The 22,289-nt window shown below is 34.3% G+C and overlaps 1 protein-coding gene and 1 long non-coding RNA gene across 4 annotated transcripts in view; one reads left to right on the forward strand and one right to left on the reverse strand.

The window, feature by feature from the left end:
- LOC136038244 (uncharacterized) overlaps window positions 1-12,091 on the reverse strand; it is a 111,055-nt gene extending 98,964 nt beyond the window's left edge. The window contains exon 1 of the long non-coding RNA XR_010620160.1: window positions 12,074-12,091. This is a non-coding gene — a long non-coding RNA (uncharacterized LOC136038244). The remainder of the gene's footprint in view (window positions 1-12,073) is intronic.
- LOC136038243 (ras-specific guanine nucleotide-releasing factor 2-like) overlaps window positions 1-22,289 on the forward strand; it is a 296,269-nt gene that overhangs the window by 118,541 nt on the left and 155,439 nt on the right. For 2 of the 3 annotated variants that reach the window (XM_065721353.1, XM_065721352.1), the window contains exons 8-9: window positions 7,275-7,468; window positions 17,843-17,968. In XM_065721353.1, coding sequence (XP_065577425.1) covers window positions 7,275-7,468; window positions 17,843-17,968 — 320 coding nt within the window. The remainder of the gene's footprint in view (window positions 1-7,274; window positions 7,469-17,842; window positions 17,969-22,289) is intronic. The other variant, XM_065721351.1, reaches the window with a different exon arrangement.

A 22,289-nucleotide genomic window follows, 5' to 3' on the forward strand; every position in this document is an offset into this window, starting at 1 on the left:
AAAAGGGTCAAAAAGGGGGAAGGGTTTGTTAAAAATCTAGCGTATTCAATCTAGATTTTTAACAAGCACTGTTACTTAGTGTTTGGGCCCAAAAAAAAAACTGAGAATATATACAGGAATACAATGATAAGAAATAATAACTAGAAATTGAAAATTAAAACTGAAATCTAAAATAAAAAATCGCTAAGAAAATAAATTGGAATCTAGTGAAAAAACTAAAGACTGAAGCTGAAGACTTATGTCAGACTGAAAACTAGAAAGAAAAAAAATGCGAAAAAAACTGAAAATAGAAGCTACAATGCAGAGAGAGTGGCAACGCCTTCATTTTTTCTTACAGCATTACAAGTAGAAAATAAAACAAACAAATCCATGAAAATATCCCTTTAGAAAAAAGCCAAGCTTGCAATGAAATAAGAAAAACCTGCCTTTTGCACAAGTGAATAATGCAGAAAAGCCTCAACCAGAATAGTATAGTAATGAATAAGACTTCGATCCATTCGAGCAGCTTTCACACTAACAGAGTTGCTCATATGAGCACTTTTATTATACTTTGGAGCTCAAATCCTTCCTATATCTGCACATTTGATGTTGCACTGCAAGTAATGCTTTATGAGCACAAAATGTTTTACCTCAAATCCGGTTTACTTTACTATTATTCCTCCTAATGAAGGCCGAAGTGTTAATATGCATGGTAATTTTATTATTTACTTTCTTTAAACCGTTTTAAAACGAACATATTTGCTAGAGAGAAAAAAGTGGGTGACTATCTCAAATTTATTTCTTATGGAAATATCAGCAAATGAATGTTTGATACATTTCTAAAATCCTAATGCCTCCTAGTAGTTTCTAATTATTTTTTTTGGTTGGAAATTTTGCGTGTATTCACGTGAAGGAAGCTTAAATGACCATGAACTTGGCGTTTATTTTTGGGTCGTTCCCTAGGCTTTCTTTTATATTAATATTAATATATTAATATTAATTTTTTTATACTTTTCATATTTATTTTTTCATTGTTTTTTCAAATAAAGCTAGAAAATCCTGTGCCCCCTTCATTGAAATTCTCTTTTACCATGAGAAGACTCTCCATGGAAATATTCTCCCAAGTAACTCCACCCCCTCAACTCTCCCCCCTAAACCAGAAAAAAATCCCCCTGAAAACGTCTGTACACTTCCCAGTAACCATTACTATATGTAAACACAGGTCGCAGTTGCCAACTTGCAGCCCCTCCCATGGGGACTGCGGGGGAGTAAGTCGTCCCTAAAGACATAGTTATTAGGTTTTTCGACTATGTTGAATAAAATGGCTATCCCAGAATTTTGATCTGGTGACTTTGGGGAAAAAATGAGCATGGGAGGGGGCCTAGGTGCCCCCCAATTTTTTTGGTCACTTAAAAAGGGCACTAGAAATTTTAATTTCCATTAGAATGAGCCCTCTCGCAAGATTCTAGAACCACTCAGTCGATACGATCACCCCTGGGAAAAAAAACAACAAAAAAACAAGAAAACAAATAAACACGCATCCGTGATCTGTCTTCTGGCAAAAAATGCGAAATTCTACATTTTTGTAGATAGGAGTTTGAAACTTCTACAATAAGGCTCTCTGATACGCTGAATCTGATGGTGAAATTTTCGTTAAGATTGTATGACTTTTAGGGGGTGTTCCCACCTATTTTCTAAACTGAGGAAAGTTTTCTCAGGCTCGTAACTTTTGATGGGTATAACCGATCTTGATGAAACTTGTATATTTAAAATCAGCATTAAAATGCGATTCTTTTGATGTAACTATTGGTATCAAAATTCCATTTTTTAGAATTTCGGTTACTATTGAGCCGGGTCGCTCCTTACTACAGTTCGTTACCACGAACTGTTTGATACGAGAAACACTCGAGAATTTGGATCGCGAAGATCAGGTAGGACAATACCGGTTAGTTTGCAATCCATAGTGTTAGAATATAGTGTCTCACCATGGATGTTCAAATTAAGATTTGGGATTTGCCAAGGACTGAAGAAGAAGCAATTATATTTTTACAGGATAAGGGACTGTGGTCCAAGACAAAACAGTGCGTCATGGACTCGCTATGAATCTGTACTCTTACGAGAAGCAACATCGTTGGAAGTGTAACCTACCCTAAACTTCATTAGCATTGACATAACTTCACTTCTCGGATGTTTCTCGTATAATATATTAGTACCCATGCATTGTTCCTAAGCATGTGAAAAAGAGCTTGTTCAATAGGACGTTCATTTAACATAGCTGTTTGTTGTCCAAAATTTAATCACACCTCCCATAGTTTTTTAATTTTTAGTTAGATATACTATAACATGTGAAACAAAACGCTATTCCTTAACCAGTGCAAAACTGGGTATCGATTATATAATAAACACTCGGGGAGTGAAGTTTTATTAATGCCAATGAAATGAAACAAAATATGATGAATATATAATAGTTTAGAAACAAATTTCGGCTATATATTTGCACATTAGGGTGGAGGGGTGTTGGTAAAGCATAGCATATATTAAATACGCAGCCTATTTAATATATGTTATTATTTACCCGTACCCCTCCCCCTAATGTGCAAATATATAGCCCAAATTTTGTGGCATAAGAAAACCAAAATACAAACTAAATGCTTAAATGTAATATAGCTATAATTTATTTTGCAACCAAACCAAAGCTAATTGTGTGGCATAAAGAAGTTGCTTGACCAGTTTCTTGTTCCAAGCTCGCATAATTCGCGATCGAAATTGTATAATGTCTATTATATAACCGATAAGTACGCGAAACTGATGTTTAGCCTGCTAAATAAAACGTCCATTTAATATAATAGCCCTGAGCCCAAAATTCTAATTACACTCTAGATAATTTGTGTGAAATTTATTTAGAAGGACCATCTAAACATGCGAACTGGTATTATTTTCAATCCTGTAAAACAAGAGCTTTTTCAATAGAAAGTCCTTTTACCATAGATGATTGTCTTCCAAAATTAATTTAGACTCTGCATAGTTTTTACATTTTTAGTGAGATACACCACAACAGGTGGAAAAAGCATTGTTCCTTAACCCGTAAAAAACGTAGCTTCTCATTATAACGTCCATTTAATATACTGATCATGCATCCATAATTCGGAGTTTCAGGGTCTAAACAACATTTAATTTACAACAACAAAAAAACTCTTCCGTAAGGCTAAGCTACACTTGATGAGGACTGATATTTTGTACTGAGTACGCTTGGATTTTTGATAGCTCCATTTGTTTCTCAACGTCTTATCCGACAAAGAAGGTGGAAACTCGGAAGATCAAAGACTCATTTTGAAAATAGGAAATCTCTCTTTTGAAAAAAAGACGAGAAACTAAGAGAAAATAGATAAAACGTCTCGACAAAGTGCTTTCAACTTAAGCCCATTTCCGCCAAACAAAGGGCTAATTCTTAAAATGTTATTTTGAAAACACTTTCAATTTTGAGAATCATATATCATTTTCAAAAGTCTGAAAGGAGTTTCAAAAGAATATCTTTGGTTTCCTATTTCTAACTTTTTCATCATCCTTTTTATTTCTCACAGTTTACTTTCTTTTGATTTATTTCTTCAACCACTTATTACGTTCCAACCACTAGTTTACGTTCTTAATATATAATATCTACGATATTTGAGATTGAGTCAAACTTACCTCTAATTTTTCGATTTATAAAAGCAAAAAAATTAGTTTTTTCAAATTTTGTTGACAGTAATGCCCGGGCACTTTCAAAGTCACAACTTTCCAGAGGCATAGCTAAGGTTTTCAGCGCCCGGGGCGGAAAAAAAACTCAGCTTAACGCCCTCTCAGAGGCTGCGCCTGGGGACAGCTGTCCCCCTTGCCCTCTACCTACACCACTGCAACTATCGCTACAAAGCTAAGATTTATTAATCACATGTGTTTTGTTTATGACTGTATCATTACACTTATGCTACAAAAGAGAAAATTGAAATGGAAAAAAAATTGTTCGAATAGCTTTTAGAAGACTAATTTGTTCGCAACTATACAATGTCTGAAAGTTTTTTTGTCAGATTTATCTTAAAGATGCGATATTTACGATATTCGTTCTAATCTCCTACCTTTTTAATCCCCAATATGCCTTAAATCGATGTCGTACTCATGGGGCGTTATGGGATTTGAAACCCCTCTCTCCGGAATGTTTGTGTAACTCGTAAAAAAGAAACCAAAATTCATGTAAACAAATTTTTGACGTGTTTTATAAGTTAGTTTCCCCCTCCCCAATCACACACCAAACAAAAATTCCTGAATATGGCCTTGTCTGAAATTTTAACTGCAATTGTCTATGCTATATTTATCTACAATTATCTATTTAATAATATGCTTGATGCTGAACATAGTTTAACTTCTGAAATTACGAATGGAAAACTTAAGTGACTCAGTAGTTATGGATTATTTTTTAAATCATCAAAAAGTATGACTGAAATATGGACTGGGCGTAAAAGTTCATGTTAACCTAACATTCATGTAGCAGTTAATAATTTCGACGTCCCTCTTACATTTAATAATACAAAACACTGTGAACTCAAAAGTAAAGTCGGAACGTTACTTTTATTGAAGAACGTTACGTTATGTTCGTGATCATCACGAACAGCCCTGATGTGACTGTGTAACTAATACAATCACTAAAAGACTTTAACATTTGTTTAGTCAAAGTTTGTCTCGTCATTCCTGACGAGAAGAAAAGAGTTAAAGGTAATTGTAATTTTATGGCAACGAAAATGGAGAGAAATAAAATGACAAATATAGATGTATTTTAAAATTTATATTGAAGAAATTATTCTCTCCTTTCCCCAAAATTATCCCTTTTGTTTCTTCTCCCCTCCCCCCAATATGAGGAGTTACTCTACTCCATACATCCAAAGAGTTGCCTCTAAATCAGTATAAAATATAGTGTACAATTATTTTAATTGTTTTATCTCCCTGGGAGGTCTCTCAGCTTTAATTTTTGAGCTTCGTATATACCGACGATATGCGTTGAATGACCGTTTTGATTCTAATTCCTGAGTGAAGGTGAACAGAAAGTGGCCTTATCTGTTCTTTTCGTTCCTATGCTTTTATTATTTCAGCAGCATATCTATGTTACTTTTAGCTCTTTTTATTTTGGAAAAAATCTCGTTTTTATAGATATTATTCCATGCTTAAGCAGTGAAATTCTGAAGATGTTTCTTCTTGGGTTATTCGCAGCTTTATTACCTTTAAAAGCGAATTCCTAAAAGATATATTTCGATACTACGCCATTTTGTGCAAGTTTTGGGCTATTTTTCTAATTCCCTACTTTTTCTTTAAAACGTTTCTTCAAAACGTTTTTTTTTTTAAAGTTAGCTAATATGGGCCGAGGTTCATTCCTTACTGAGTTGCGGCTACCGCTGCAGCCATGATAAGGACATGTAGAAATAAATTCATTCGTAGAAGATTTGTTAGACCACACCCCAATTCTATTTACAAAAAAAAAACAAATGAAAATATAGAAAAATGGGTATAATGTTAAAAAAACAGTGATTTTTTTATTAATAATAAAGGTTCTAATGTCTCGACTTTATTTACCCCTTTTTACCCACCAGACATTCAAGGTACCCCTTCTCAGTTACTGGTACTAAGTAAACTATACCTAAATATAATAGAATTGCCAAGGGTTGTTTAATTTTTTTGTTGGCTAGCCGTGTACCCCCTAAAAAATTTTGCGTGCCTCCAAGAGGTAAGCGTACCATAATTTGAGAACCACAGGTCTAAAGAAATAAACTGGTCTGAAAACGGGATTTTTCCGTGGATGTCTAGCCAGATTTCCTGGCATTGTTTAAAAAACGATCAGAAATTAAATAAAAAAAAAAACAGGTTTTTCAACTGAAAGTAGGAGCTACTAAGGAGTTTGAATTCCGTCCCGATTCTTAGCAAACGCCTGAAACACTGAAACACTGAAATCCTGAAACACTACGTTCTTTTAATTGGAACAATAAGAAGCTTTTTCTTTTAAAGTACTGAAAAACTTTAGCGTTAAGAGCGATATGTTGAGGAGAAGCAACCCTCATATACGTAACAATTTCTGTTCGTTTTAAGTTTTAATGTTGCTCCTTGCTTTCAGTTGGAAAAACCTGTTTTTTATTTAATTGAGCCAAGATCAATTGACAGCATTAACAAAAATCAGATTAGTAGACAGTTAATCACAAGGACAGAATTCTTGCCAAACAAATTTCTGAAAATCATTTCATTTGTTTCTGGCTTGTTTCATTCTTTCAATATTTTCCCTGTTTTGTTAGAGTTTACTTAAAAAGGTTTGCATTATTTTTTTGTTCTATCTGTGTGTTAAGCATTGAGGACGGCTTGGCAGAGGTCCTGGCCAAGTAGACAGTTAATCACAAGGACAGAATTCTTGCCAAACAAATTTCTGAAAATTATTTCATTTGTTTCTGGCTTGTTTCATTCTTTCAATATTTTCCCTGTTTTGTTAGAGTTTACTTAAAAAGGTTTGCATTATTTTTTTGTTCTATCTGTGTGTTAAGCATTGAGGACGGCTTGGCAGAGGTCCTGGCCAAAATGTTTCTTCGCTTTTTTTCCACTGGCTGGAAATCACCCTCTTTTTTGGTTTCATAAATATATTATTTTTTTTTTTTATCAGACGCCTAATTTTATCGTATTATGTCGTGGTGCGTGAGTTTGTGAGTGTTGCGTGTTGCTGTTGCGTGTTGTGAGTTTGTGCGTGGTTCGTGTTGCTTTTAAATGCTGCTGCCCATAGTGTTTTCATTCAAAGCTTAATAACTTAATTTCTGACTTGTCGAAAGCTTAAGAGACATTTACATAAATACGGCATCAAATAGTGATTTACTGTAATCTTATTACAGCAAGCATTTAAAGTTGTGCCTTTGGTAAAACTTTAAAAATTGAATTTTTTAAAAGCAAAAATTGAACCATCTTATTTTGTGTTACTTTGAAGTGTTGACTATTTGAAATTATTCCTATGTAAATAATAGGCAAATTTAATTTTATTTATTCATTTGTGGTGAGCCAAAATCAAAACAAGCATTATATCAAAAAAGCTTTAAGTTTCAAAGTTTAAAGCTTAAATCAAATCAAAGTTTCAAAAATTAAAAAAATCAAAGTTTAAAGTTTAAATCAAAAAAGTTTAAAGTTTTGCCTGCGATAAAAATTTAATTAAGCTTAAAACTTTAATTGAGTATTTAAAGGCAATGTTTACCCTTAAAAAATGATCCTGTATATACAATTATTTTCAGTGTTTTTCCCCCTAGGAGATCTGTTCGACATGTTGCTTCCTATGCTTCATATATACCAAGAATATGTGCGGAATCACCACTTTAGTCTACAAGTCTTGACTGAATGTAAGCAGAGCATGGCTTTCTCAGCACTCCTCACACGACTAGAAAATAAATCAACCTGCCAAGGACGGTCACTGGACAATTTTCTGACTTATCCAATGCATCAGGTAATGTGGTTTCCTTCATTAGTCGAGATAATGAAATATTCGACTTTTATGGACTGGTAACGTGGATGATAAGCTCTCTGCTCTGAAATAAGGTTTCGAATAGGTCCTGATGATGGAAAAAGTACGTGATGACAAACTCAATAATATAGCATTGAGCCCAGGCCTAATGACTACAACATTATTTGTAGTAATCTACTCAGTCCTGTAATATCACCGTAGAGTTCCAAGTCATTAGGGACTTGCCAAACATATGGTCAGTTGTGTAGCTATGGTTGACAAGCGTGTTCACTTCTTTTTAAGCGTAGTACATGTAGGTTTATTAAAATTATTTCTTGCACCCTAAAATCTCGCACCTTGAAATCTCAAAACCTCCAAAAGTATTAAAGAAGGTATATAGGAGTTGAAGGTTGAGAGTTCAGTTTTGAATGGAATGTGTGTATTAGGAGTCTCTTTAGCTGTGTTGGCCATGGTGGCCTACAAGTTGTTGGTGATAGGAGTATCAGTTAATCCTTTCTTTTTCAATCTTCAATCGTTTGCGACTATGTTTATCTGAAAATCAGCAAAAACTAGCCCCTTTTTGGGGCTTTTATCTCTAGGGAGAGATAAAATTAAAATTAAAATAAAAAGGAAAAACAAGTGATGAGGATGGAAAATAATCGGAACAATCCAAAAGCATCAAGATATGCATGGGGCATAAGATCAATACCACTTCCCCCACTATGCACATCCCTGCCATTGGCAAGAGGGCTCAGAAGTGCACCATTAAAAATCTTGTCATCCTAAATAACCCGCAAAAAGTTGTTTCTGAAAATATGAGTTTAAACCGCAACAGAGTTTTTAAAAAAAGAATTTCTAAAATGCTATTGCTTTCAAATAAATTTTTATTAAGTTTTATTTAATTGAATTTTGGGATAAAAGGAATTTAAGGTCTATAAGATTAATACAAGAACTTTTGCTTCAGTTCTAAGCACAAACAGATATAGCGTTGACGATAAAGACGTATCGAATAATACATTGTTGATAAAAAAAAGGTACAGTTGTGATAACAATGCCAAATTAGAGTTTTAGACCAGTCGAAACGCAGAATGACTCACGGTACACATGAGGGAAGGAAACGAGTACACAGGGTAGGAAAGACTAAAAAATCCAGCATGTGCAGTCAAGAACGGATGGGAATAAAAATTTTTGATAGGTAGCAAAAGAAAAAAATATGAGGAAAAAAAATTATCTGAAAATTAGAGGAAATGATGGGGACGAGTGGAATCAGTTCGAAGTTTTGAGGGGGGGTATGATATTGAATTCCCATTTTCGCTTTGTGCTCATGCCTCTCACTAGCAGGAAAGCTCTAAAGTGCGCTCCTAAAAATCTTTTGACCCTCCTCGGCCGCAGCTTTAGATTTTAAACTACTAATAATTTTAAAAAGTTTTTTTTAATAATTCCCTTCTTATAAAGACTTTTAATCCAACCCCTAATGGTCAGATAATCGCACACACAGAAGAGAAAATGTCCTGTGTTCGAATTTCTTAGATTTTTACGTAACCAAACGGGCACGGAAAAATGGTTCAAGCTCCGTTCTAATCTGAAAATAATCCTTACTTCACAAAATCAATGGAAAATTTGAGCGTGCGCCCAGTGCCAGAAATCTCGTGTACCAGATGACACGTGCTACGCGTTGCGGAATTGCGCCAAAGGTGGCAGAAACTGTGCTAAGTGTTGTGGAAACTATGGCAAGCATGGCTGAAAGCAGCATAAACGTGACAGAAATATACGGCACACATGTTGCTCTGAGATGTACAGCAGGGCACGGAAAATGGGTGCCCTCTCGGGAAAACTACAACACGAGCAAATTTTTCTATATAAGAAGTAGTTTACGTCTATTTTAATTAGTAACTGAGGAGGATGTGAAAAACATCCATTTTGACCTATGGCTGAGGAGAATCCACTCATTTGTCCCGAATAAAAATGAAAATCAGGCTACATGGATTTTACTACTTAAATACTTTCTTTTTTCCGCATCCCCCTCCCACCTTGGGAACTTTCTTTGCAGCAAATTACTTGCTTTACAAGAGAAAGTTTGACCGGTTTCTTGGTAGATGATTCTTTGTTTGTGTTTCTAGAAATAATCCAACATGATCTTTACTATTCTCTATTAATTTTTTTTGTCTAAACACTCACAGAAGATATTTTTTAAATACGAGTCTGAAGTCGGCAACAGAATTTAAAATGAAGACACTTTTGAAATGATATTGCTTTTCAATGCATATAATTAAAATAAATTTAATTAAATGTCGGAAAAAGACTGAATTCGAGGTCTATAACATTAGTGCAAGAGTTTCCGCTTTTGGGGGGCATCATTTAAAGAAGAATAAAGCTTAAAAAAAAAGAGAATAAAGGTGCAAATCATGCCGTAAATATAAAAAATAGCAAGGACAATTCGGAGCGCAGACAAATGTCTTGGGCTTGATTTTTCCAAAGATTTGTTCGTAATCCATCTAGAATGGACACTTTATTCAAGCTTTGTTGTAACCTAAAGACAATTCTTGCGTTACCAAACCTTGTAAAAACTATAAAGTTAAATTTTTCCTTTTCTAAATGCGTCTATAATGTCCTTTTTGTTTGTCGAAAGCATTTGTTTATGACAAATTCTCAAGAAGAATTTTCTCTATTGCCTAGAATTAGAATAAATTCAAATTATTTTGTAGAATTTACTCTAAAAACTCACTTTTACTTTAAACATTTACTAGCAGCACAGCTGCTGCAGATGCTGCACAGCTGTTGCTGCAGCAAGCTGCTTGAGGCCTGCACAGTTCTGCTCATTCTTCTCATCCAGACGGCTTCACTCTTTCCTCCCTCCCATATAGTTCCTTTAAATCCTGTCTTACAACCTCTTACCAATCCTCATGGGGACGACCTGCTGTTTGTTTGGCCTCAAAAAGATGGCCAAAATTTGAGTTTTGGTAATCGTTATCCTTAATTACTAAAATATGCCCTAGCCCTCTTAACTAATACTCTACACTGCATTCAACGGTTCCCATCACACAAAAATGTTCGTGACATTTTATACTGTAAAATCTTTATTGTTAAGGTTTAGATTCCCGGGAAATTTCCTGGTATGCTGTTTGTCTGCTCACTTGTGGCCTTAATTTATAGCAATAGACAACGCTTTTACTATTATTCAATAGCTGAGATTCAGTTCCATCTATCTACTGAAATACATTTTTGTACTTTTTCGAACATGTTTTGTTTATATTCAAGACACGTTGAATATGGATTGAAAATCTTTGAAAAAAGGCTAATTTTTCCCATTTTATAAGCAAGTTTAGATCCTCCTCCAAGAAAATGTACAAGTAATACCATTATTCCGGTTAGGTGAATTGATAGATCTGAGACTAATTAATTGAATGATGTAAGTGTCTTGTGCTTTTTATATGTATATATACAAACACACACACACACACACACACACACACACACACATATATATATATATATATATATATATATATATATATATATATATATATATATATATATATATATATATATATATATATATATATATATATATATATATATATATATATATATATTCTGTTAGTTTTCTATTGCAGTACTTATAAATTATATGAAATAGTTATAATAGTATTATAAAGTAAAAGTATTACATATTCAAATAAACCGAATTCAAACATATGACAGCCCTTAACTTCTTTCTTTTTCTTAAAACGTCAGCTTTTGGACCTTCTTCAGAAGTCACCCTTCGTATCGTAATACATTACACAAAGTAAATAACATTGCAATCAAAGACACCCAAAGGGAGCACTTGTAAAAATTTTGGAACTGAGACCTTCCGTCACTTTTACTTGCTTAAATTTTTAAACAGAAGAACCAATCAAGTGGAACTTAACTTTTCATTATTTTTATTAGCTTTAAGGTGTGCACATGAGATTTTGGGCCAGGTTTTCTAACCTTGGGGTTATTTGTCTCTCCGGGAAGAAGTAATATTTGATTTTACTTATGAAAAAACGTCACTAAAGGAAAGCAATGAAATTAAAGTACTTTGTTATTATCGTGTAATTATAAGAAAGTTGCTGCTCTTTTCTCTTTAGTAGAGCTACTTTACAGCACTTATAGAAACCAAACAAACTGTGCAAAAGACAAGGCTGAAATTAAACTAGCCAAAGCCATATAAAACATTTTACAATAGTGGGAATAAAAGGCAAAAAGAAAAAAATAGAAAAAAAATGTAAGGTTAAAGTCGCAGCCAATGGGCGGGGGTTAATCCAAACCAATCCACTTGCAGCGATAATCATACCTAGGGTGAAAAATAGATGGCTTTCTTATTCCTCTAGTTCGAGAAAGTCGCTATTTCATCTTTGGGCATGAAGGAACAAACAAATTAAAAATTATTTCCAGAAACCCCGTTCCCATTCTTCGAAACTCGCTTTATTCTCTAAGAAACAAAAACTATCAATATTTATAATCAAATAAACCAAAAATGATTCTTTTGCTTTATACAATCTTGTAGAAAATAACATGTTGTAGCTTAATACCTTTAGAACTAATTCAGGCAATCAATACCATCCAATTTTATGTCTGTCATACCTCCGTTACTTTGATATATCAATGAATTTTAGAAACGAAAATCCTAACTGTGCTATATCTCCATTAGACAAACAGATGGTGATTCTTCTTTCCTTTGTTGCCAAAATTTTATTCCTGGGAAAATTGTATTTACAAAATAAGGACATCAGAAATCTATAAAAGGAAATCTATAAAATTCTTTAACAATAGAATTATTAAATGGTATGAATATAGATTAGTAACATAATTCAGTGAGATAAAGGTATTTTTTTGTATTTTATCAATTACGAATGCATAGTTACCGTCACTTTATTTTGATTTATTTGTTTTATGATTTTTTTTAAGGATTTCTAAATGCAGCTTACTCTACTCGTTTTACATTAGATCAAATGAGCTGAGAGGCTTAAAAAACTTAAAAAAAACTTTTAAAAAAAAAGCTTTTGCTTTTTTTCGCTTTTATATTTCCTTATAAGAAGACAATAAATGCCAAAGTCTTATCCGCAGAAGGGGTTCAGGTATTTTTTTAACATTGGGGTAATTTCGTCAAAATCCGTAGGAGGGGGCAAAGTTGAAGCAAATTTCCCCTTTCCCATGTGAAAATCAAAGTGAAAACTGAAAAATGAGCCAAATAGTACCATGGAGGTAAATATACACTATAGAAAACTACCCGTTTCTGTGGATGCTCGAATTATGTAGGCTTATCTTAGTTTTGACAAGGAGATACAAACTGGGGTCTGATGGGGAGCAAACCATGGTCTGGGACGGAGAGTTGAACCCCCCTTTGTATGCCATGGCAAATTCCGCCACTGTTTGATAACCCTCACCTTGCAATATTAAAACCACATAAAATCATGCACCTTCTGGCTGAGTAATGCCTAAAATAGACCTTGTCATAGTTGATATGTTGACAAACTCTCTTGAATCAGAAACTTGGGAGTGTTCCTTGTTGTTATTTAGGTTGTAACTCCTAATTGACTTATGGAGAAATATTTTTGCTGCTATAGATTTTTTTCGAGCAGCGGCCTGTAGCTTGGGGATGGTAATAGATGGAAATTCAAAGTTCTTTTTGGTATGTGGTTTTGACAAGGAGAGGAAAGATTATAAAATGTTCAGCAGCAGTTTTTGAGGTAAAAATTGAAACCTTTTTCTTCGAGTCTAGTTTTTTGGGCCCATTTAGCGTTGTCCTTGTTTAGACCCTGGAGTCTTTGGTCTGAAATTGAAAAGTATACTTTCATTCTATTGCAACTACTAAAAACTCACCGCACCACCAAGCCGCCTGAGGCCAACACAGCTATGCACGCTTTTCCTCCATCCCAATATTTTCAAATCCTCTCTCTCTAGATTTTCCCAGTAAGTTCCTATTTTCCTTAAATTTTTCCTTGCCGGATCCTCCCACATTAACCGAAGACCACCTGCTATCCATCTAGCCCAAGAAGTTTGGACGAAAAGAACTATTTTTGACAACCCGTCATCCCTTGAAATTTCTAGAAAACAAATTGTCTAAAGAGATTTCTAAAAAAAATATATGTCGTTCTTTTTAAATGAAACTTCATATTTTCTTTGCGATTGTTTAAGTAGGCATAGTTTGGGCCTAAATATTGGCTGAACAGAATCAAGCTGATATCCAGCTCGTGTGGGAAAGGAGGGGGCTTTCTGGAATCTTGCTAATTACAAATCTACCAGAAGAAGAAGAACTACTTTAACAAAACTTGATAGGAAGTAAAAGGCAGTCTCCTAGTTTTGCTTGTGGTATTTACGGATGCAATTTGACTTTCCTGGGGAAGGGTATCCTGAGATTCTTGCCATCCGGGCATTTACGCTTAGGGATTTTTTACCTTGACCAAATTTTCTGCAAAATAAGAATTAGCCTATTAGTTTTTTTCTTGGAGAATTGAACCTTACTTAGTTTCTTTGGAAGATGAACTGGGGTGAGGGGGCTTTATTTCTTTAGTTATCATGATGTATAATTAAGACTGTCAGATCTCAGTATACCTTTCTACAAAGTAAAGTTATGTATATAGGTGCAATTTCTGGAAGTCAATATCTGACCTGACTTCTGTGAGAGGTTGTGAGGGTATCCATAAATTCTTGATTTAATTTCAACCAAATTTAGTACTCCATACTTTCTCCCAAATACCCCAAAGTACGAGATATTTGTTCACAGACTGATAGTTGAAAAAAAAAAGTGCTTAGTAAATATGGAATAGATAGAAGCAAAACTTGTTTGTGAGGATAATGAGATAGTTTCAGACTATTTTATTCTTCGTTGCAAGGGTATTTTATACCTAATGAGTTCAAGAATCCGCATTAGTGCTGTTGATAACTTCCGAGTTACCTTAATTGAAACTCTTCAAAGTTTATAATAGAGGTATCTAATTTTGTAAACAAAAACTAAGATTGCGAAAAAAGATCTTTGAAAGTCTTTAATCAGTTTATCTATATTACTTTTTTGATTTAGGTTATTTATTTTGGAATCTACTATTTTTGGAGGTTTTTGAATATCATCATAGTTTTTTTTATGATTTCTTGCCGATTCTGTCCGCATTTCTTTTTGAACTCATTTATTTACTAGGATTGTTATTTTATTATTTTGAAGATACATAATCATGCCAAGATAAAACAACAAGGTATTTTTTATATGAACTGCTCAAATGCACAGAACATAGAACAAATACAAATAAAGCACAAAAGCGCAAAATACAAAGAATATCAATGCACAGAATATAGTACAAATGCAAATAAAGCACCAATGTTGAAATTCAAAGAATCAATTGCTCAAATGCACAGAATTCCAATGCACAGAACGTAAAACAAATGCAATTAAAGCACAAATGTTCAATTGCACGAAATACAAAGAATCAACTGCTCAAATGCAGAGAATATCAATGCACAGAATATAGTACAAATGCAAATAAAGCACAAATGTTCAAATGCACAAAGTAAAAAGAATCAACTGCTCAAATGCACAGAATATCAATGCACAGAATATAGTTTAATCCTGGAATGCACTGAAAAGTACTTTATTTCCGTTTTTTTGTTGGTATTTCGAAATTGTCAAAAGCATTCTGGATCAAATTTAATACTGAACGTTTCAGTTTCCTTAAATTATGATTACTATGAAAGCGGCAGTTTATTGTAATAGAGCTAAACCAAAGTAGTGAAATACATAGAGAAATAGCTCTTCCAAAAATATCTGGGTATTATCCAATTTTTGCGATATGATTGTGTTTTCACGTAATAGCCTACTAATATTGCTGAAAATCCGATCCTTTTTTTACTTTTTTACCTAGGTTAATTTATCTTGTTACATCTTTATGTTTTGTATTTTTCAATAGCCTAAGACTCCTTCTTTGCTGAAATTTTTTGTTTCATTTTTTCTCACTGTTGGTCAGTTCAGAATAATTGGTTTGATCTAAATCTGTCGATTTTGTGTTTTATTTTGCTGCTCTTTTTTTCTTTGCTTATATGTGTTTTTTTTTTGTTTATCTTGTATATTTATGCAGGAGTTTGACTGCGTTTAAATATTACGTTTACTTATTTTTCAAGAGTCTTCAATAGCGTTTCTAAGAATTAAGCTTTAATTTTCTGTGGGTTCCCAACTATTTCTGATTAAAATATTTACGCTAGAAATTGGTACCCTTCCATTGCTATTCCACATTCGTATACACAAGCTCAGATTTTTCAGTGTTAATTTTTACTCATAAGGACCCTTATACAGGCTCAGACACGAATCTTGGTGATTCTTCTTATACATGTCCCCCCCCCCAAAAAAAAAAGTCTTGCAAATTTTCTTGCCGTTTAGATCCAAATAGTTTGCAGATTAAAGATTTCTTGATTGAGGCTGTTCCCACCACAAGGATTTTGCGCCCTCTTTTTATTCAGATACCTAAATGGGTGGCCATATTGTCCAACTCCTTACTGTGGCATCACTACATTTATTTCATATTTCTTTATTTGATTTAATCAAACAGTTCGTGGTAACGAACTGTAGTAAGGAGCGACCCGGCTCAATAGTAACCAAAACTCTAAAAAATGGAATTTTGATGCCAATAGCTACATCAAAAGAATCGCATTTTAATGCTGGTTTTAAATATATAAGTTTCATCAAGTTTAGTCTTACCCATCAAAAGTTACGAGCCTAAGAAAATTTGCGTTATTTTAGAAAATAGGGGGAAACACCCCCTAAAAGTCATAGAATCTTAACGAAAATCACATCATTAGATTCAGCGTATCAGAGAACCCTACTGTAGAAGTTTCGAGCTCCTATCTGCAAAAATGTAGAATTTTGCATTTTTTGCCAGAAGGCAGATCACGGATGCGTGTTTATTTGTTTTTTGTTTTTTTTCCTAGGGGTGATCGTATCGACCCAGTTGTCCTGGAATGTTGCAAGAGGGCTCATTCTAACGGAAATGAAAAGTTCTAGTGCCCTTTTTAAGTGACCAAAAAAATTGGAGGGCACCTAGGCCCCCTCCCACGCTAATTATTTTCCCAAAGTCAACGGATCAAAATTCTGAGATAGCCATTTTATTCAGCGTAGTCGAAAAACTTTATAACTATGTCTTTGGGGACGACTTACTCCCCCCACAGTCCCCATGGGAGGGGCAACAAGTTACAAACTTTGACCTGTGCTTACATATAGTAATGGTTATTGGGAAGTATATAGGCGTTTTCAGGAGGATTTTTTTGGTTGGGGGCAGGGGGTTGAGAAGAGGGGGATACGCTGGGGGAACTTTCCATCGAGAATTTGTCATGGGAGAAGAAAATTTCCATGAAGGGAGAGCAGGATTTACTAGCATTATTAAAAAAAACAATTAAAAAATAAATGTGAAAAAGCTTTTTCAGCTGGAAGTAAGGAACAGCAATAAAACTTAAAACAAACAGAAATTATTACCCATATGAGGGGCTCACCTCCTTCTAATACCTCGCTCTTTACGCTAAAGTATTTTTAGTAATTTCAACTATTTATTCTTCGGCTTTTGTGATTCAGGAGTCATTCTTAATGAATTGGGATAAAATTTAAGCTTTAGTGTAAAGAGCGAGGTACTGACGATGGGGCGAATCCCCTCATATATGTAATAAAAACATGAGAATACAAAAGTTCTTTACGTAAGCTAATTTATAAGTTACGTAAATCTTTTACCAATAAAAAGAGTCGTAAAAAATTAAAAGTTCTAGTTGCCTTTTTAATTAACCAAAAAATCGGAGGGCAACTAGGCTTCGTCCCCCGCTCTTTTTTCTCGGAAGAATTCGATCAAAATTATGAGAAAGCCATTTAGCCAAAAAAAAAAAAAAAAAAATATGCAAATTTCGTTTTGATTATTCCTCTGCGGAGAACCAAAATCAAAACATGCATTGATTCAAAAACGTTCAGAAATTACATAAAAAAAACAAGTTTTTTTAACTGAAAGTAAGGAGCGACATTAAAACTTAAAACGCACAGAAATTACTTCGTATATGAAAGAGGCTGCTTCCTCATCAACGCCCCGATCTTTACGCTAAAGTTTTTTACTGTTTTAAAAAGAAGAATTTAGAGAAAGAGTCAAACTTTAGCGTAAAGAGCGGGGCGTTGATGAGGAAGCAGCCTCTTTCATATACGAAGTAATTTCTGTGTGTTTTAAGTTTTAATGTCGCTCCTTACTTTCAGTTAAAAAAACTTGTTTTTTTTTATGTAATTAGGTAAAAGTCCTTCATTTTTTGCTAATGTCATTAAGAACCGTCTTTTCATTTATAATAAAGGTAGACATTTATGCTCCCAGCAAATTGTTCAACTTGATTTATCTTTCTATTTAGATACCACGATACATCATTACCTTGCACGAACTCCTTGCCCACACGCCACATAATCATGTTGAAAGGAAAAGCCTGGAAAATGCAAGAATACATTTAGAAGACCTGTCAAGGCAAATGCATGATGAGGTAGGTTTTCATTTTGTTTTCTGGAACTTCATTAGAAACATTGTCACTTCTTAGCATACTACTTTTTTCAATTTCTATTTATCTCTTTTTTTCGATTTATATTCTAATTGTTCTATTTTCTATTTTCCTTAGTTTCTATTTTGGTATACTTCTTTATTTGCGATATTTTGCGATTTATAAATGCGATACCATATCTACTGATATCACGATACTGGTACCACTGATACTATACTTATCTAACAATACTGATACCACACGACACTATTTCCATACCGCAGCATGAGTGGTTTCCCGTCAACAAATCCGATCGGGGCCCTATCCCTTTGAATTCTGATCTAGATGCTTTTATTTAATATCTTCTTCAAGACACAGGTGCATATTGTGGAATAGGGAGTGTTTTCTAAGAGACGCGGGTCCATGCTACATATTAGATTTTTTCTAAACGATGAACATATTAATTACCTAATAGTTCTTTGATTATTTAAAAGCCAACGAGGGCCCGGAAAAATCTCCAGGATTCCCACAAAATTCTGTTTTCCTTGATTATTTCTAATAGAGAGTGTTTTAAATACCTCAGGGGCCAGCTAAATCAGGACCCGCGTTTACCCGTGCCATTTAACCAAACATTTGGAAAACTATAGGTTCTATGACTATCTTAGCTCTATGACTATCAATCTTAATTCTACTGCCCTAGGAATGAAGCATGGACGAATAATAGATAGACATATCTATTAGCAAAAGTACTAAAATAATTTTTATGCGATCCTAATAAGAGGGGGTTTATGCCAGATTTTGCCTTTCACTCAATTGGACTATCTGTCTTGGCTTTTATATAACTAGCCATGGCTTGATGCCCACGACTATTTGATTTTGATTCAACTAAAATCATTTTTATATTATCTTAATAAGGGGGGGCTAATGCCAAATTTGCCTCTCACTCAATTGGACTATCTGTCTTGGCTTTTGCTTCAATTAGCCATGGCTTGATGCCCACAACTATTCAATTTTAATTCAAATCGAATAGTTGTGGACATCCAGCCATGGCTAATTGTAGAAAAAGCCAACACAGATAGTCCAATTGAGTGAGAGACAAATCTGGCATTAACCCCCCCCCCCTTATTAGGATCGTATAAAATGATTTTAGTTCATTTGTTATTAGATATGTCTATCTATTAGATATGCGCAAAGGAGATATTAGTAGATATGCGGTATCCTCCCGCTGTTTAAAACATCTTCCCTTTTAAACTGTGTGCCATTTAAATCTAAATTCTCTATAAATAAAACTACCGACCTGCTCCCATTTTAATTATTATTCTCAACCCTATTAAAAACACTTCCCACACAATCCGAAAAACACCTCAAAATTATGTAAGTCCGGGTGAAATGTCTGCATTTCTGTTTGTAGGTAATGCGGATGCATCTCGCCGGACTTTTCATTAAAATTAAACAAAAAATAAAAAACTCGTTTTTTTATTTAATTTCTTAACGTTTTTCAATGAATGCATGTTTTGATTTTGACTCTCCGCACATAAATAATTAAACCGAAATTTGCATACTATTTTTTTGGCCAAATGGCTTTCTCATAGTTTTAATTGGAAGATTTTGAGAAAAATTAGCGGGGGAGGAGGCCTAGTTGCCCTCCAATTTTTGATTACTTAAAAAGGCAACCAGAACATTTTACAAACTTTTTCATTAGTAAAAAATATACATAACTTACGCATTGACTTATGTAGCGAACTTCTGTATTTGTGTGTTTTTACTACGTATATGAGGGGGTTAACCTCTTCGTCAATACCTCGCTCTTTACACTAAAGCTTAAATTTTGTCTCGATTCCTTAAGAATGACCCCTGAATCACAAAGGCCGTAGAATAAATAGTTTAAATTACTAAAAATACTTAAGCGTAAAGATCGAGGTATTACGAGGAGGTGAGTCCCTCATATGCGTAGTAATTTCTGTTCTTTTTAAGTTTTAATGCTGCTCCTTACTTTGATTTAAAAACTTTTATATTCATTTTTCATTATTTTTTTAATAATGCTAGAAACTTCTGCTCCCGTTTCATTGAAACTTTCTTCCTCCATGACCAGTTCCTCTATGGAAAGATCCTCCCGCGTAACCCCACTTCAAACCCCTACCAAACCAAAAAAATCCCTCTGAAAACGTCTGTACACTTCCCAATAACCATTACTATATGTAAACACTAGTCGAAGTTCGTAACTTGCAGCCCTTCCCAAGGAGATTGTGGTGGAGTAAGTCGGCCCCAAAGACATAGTTAATAGGTTTTTTGACTATGGTGAATAAAATGGCTATCTCAGAATTTTGATCTGGTGACTTTGGGGAAAAATGAGTGTGGGAGGGGGCTGAGGTGCGCTTCATTGTTTTGGTCACTTAAAAAGGGCACTAGAACTTAATTTCCGTTAGAATGAGCCCTCTTGCGACATTCTAGGACCACTAGGATCACTGTGAGTTGATATGATCATTCCTGGGGAAAAACAGACAAAAAAACAAAAAATAAAAAATAAACACGCATCCGTGATCTGTCTTCTGGCAAAAAATGCAAAATTCCACATTTTTATAGATGAGAGCTTCAAACTTCTAAATTAGAGTTTTCTGATACGCTGAATCTGATGACGTGTTTTTCGTTAAGATTGAATTACTTTTAGGGGTTTTTTCCCCCTATTTTCTAAAATGAGGCAAATTTTCTCAGGCTCGTAACTTTTGATTGATAAGACTAAACTTGATGAAACTTATATATTTAAAATCAGCATTAAAATTCAATTCTTTTGATGTAGCTATTGGTATCAAAATTTCATTTTTTAGAGTTTCGGTTATTATTGAGCCGGGTCGCTCCGTACTACAGTTCGTTACCACGAACTGTTTGAAACATTATGTAATAGATGCTTTCACACTGTCCTTAGATCCCACATCTCGAATCCTTCGGTCATGAAGTCCCCGAATCTTGCTGATATATGGGTGTGCTATGTATGCTGAATCCGTATGGATAGTAGCACTTATAAGAGTGTTGAAGGGATCTCCAACTCAGCTCTAAAAACATAGATATTGCCCAAGGTGGTGTCTTCTAAATAGAGGTAAGGCAATATAGGGGTGACCGGCATCATTTGTCTTGGTTTCCCCATAGTAAACTGAAAATGATATACATTAACCAGAAAAAACGGTAAGTTTTTTTTACCGTCCCAACAATTAATCTTTACGAAACATATCGATAATCTGACTTACATTAAGATCGACAGCTTGCATGAGGGACTTATTCTCCTCTTGCTTGAGACTTGAGGGGGTAGCATCATGGCCTTGAATAGGGGCTTGTCCTCCTCTTGCTTTGGACTTGAAGGGGTAGCATCATGGCCTTTTATGGGGGAAGAAGGTCCCGACGGACCGGCGACTTCACTGCCATGTAGGCTGGAGGCCAAAATCTCGCATTCTTCCCTTCCATTCTAGGGGCAGAGGGCCCTACATCATGGGCTTGTAATCTGGACACATTCTCGCTGCCTTGTAGAATCCTCAGCTTCTTGGCAGAAAGGGAATTGGTCCGAACTTTCCTTAAAAAAGAAATTAAATTTAGTTTTCCATGAAACGAAAAATACATCTTATTTGATCATTTATGGAGATTAGTTTTTATAAAAAGGACGTATATGGTTAAGAATCATCTTATTTTTTCTTAGTCTTTGGAAATTACCCAATCACCATCTACCCAACTTAATGGAGTGGGGGCATTAGAAGATAAACATTTCGATCGAATAAAAATATGAGTTTCCTTGCGGAAATATATTTTTATGTTCAGTCTAGCCAAATGCTTAGCCTTAAATATTTGACACCTTTACATAGCTATTTGATACAAGAATTCGATTTTTATAGCTAGACGATTTATCACATAATGCAGATGTTACAAGCGACCCTTTTTTGCAATCAACTAGCGTGTAATAGCATATGTTTACCCCTCATGGTATAGATGCTGACCGGTTATATTGGACAAGTATTTAGAAGGAAACACATTTTCAATCAAAAGAAAATCTGCGTTTTCTTACGCAAATAATATTTTTATGTTCAGCCTAGCCCAATGTATATCCCTAAATATATTGCACCTTTACATAGCTATTTCACACAAGGATTTAATTTGTATAGCTAGACAATTTACCGTAAAATTTAGCAAAATATGCTTTTCGTATCATCTTTTTTTTTAACCTTGGCCCAGTCGAAACATTTCGTGAATTTGTGCCACTGCTAAAACCAAATAAAAATAAAAATAATATTTTCAAATGATAAAAGTAGAGTATTACACTAAAACTCAAGTCTCTAAGATTATC

This window comes from Artemia franciscana, chromosome 17, assembly GCF_032884065.1.
Source record: "Artemia franciscana chromosome 17, ASM3288406v1, whole genome shotgun sequence".
NCBI classification, from domain to species: domain Eukaryota; kingdom Metazoa; phylum Arthropoda; class Branchiopoda; order Anostraca; family Artemiidae; genus Artemia; species Artemia franciscana.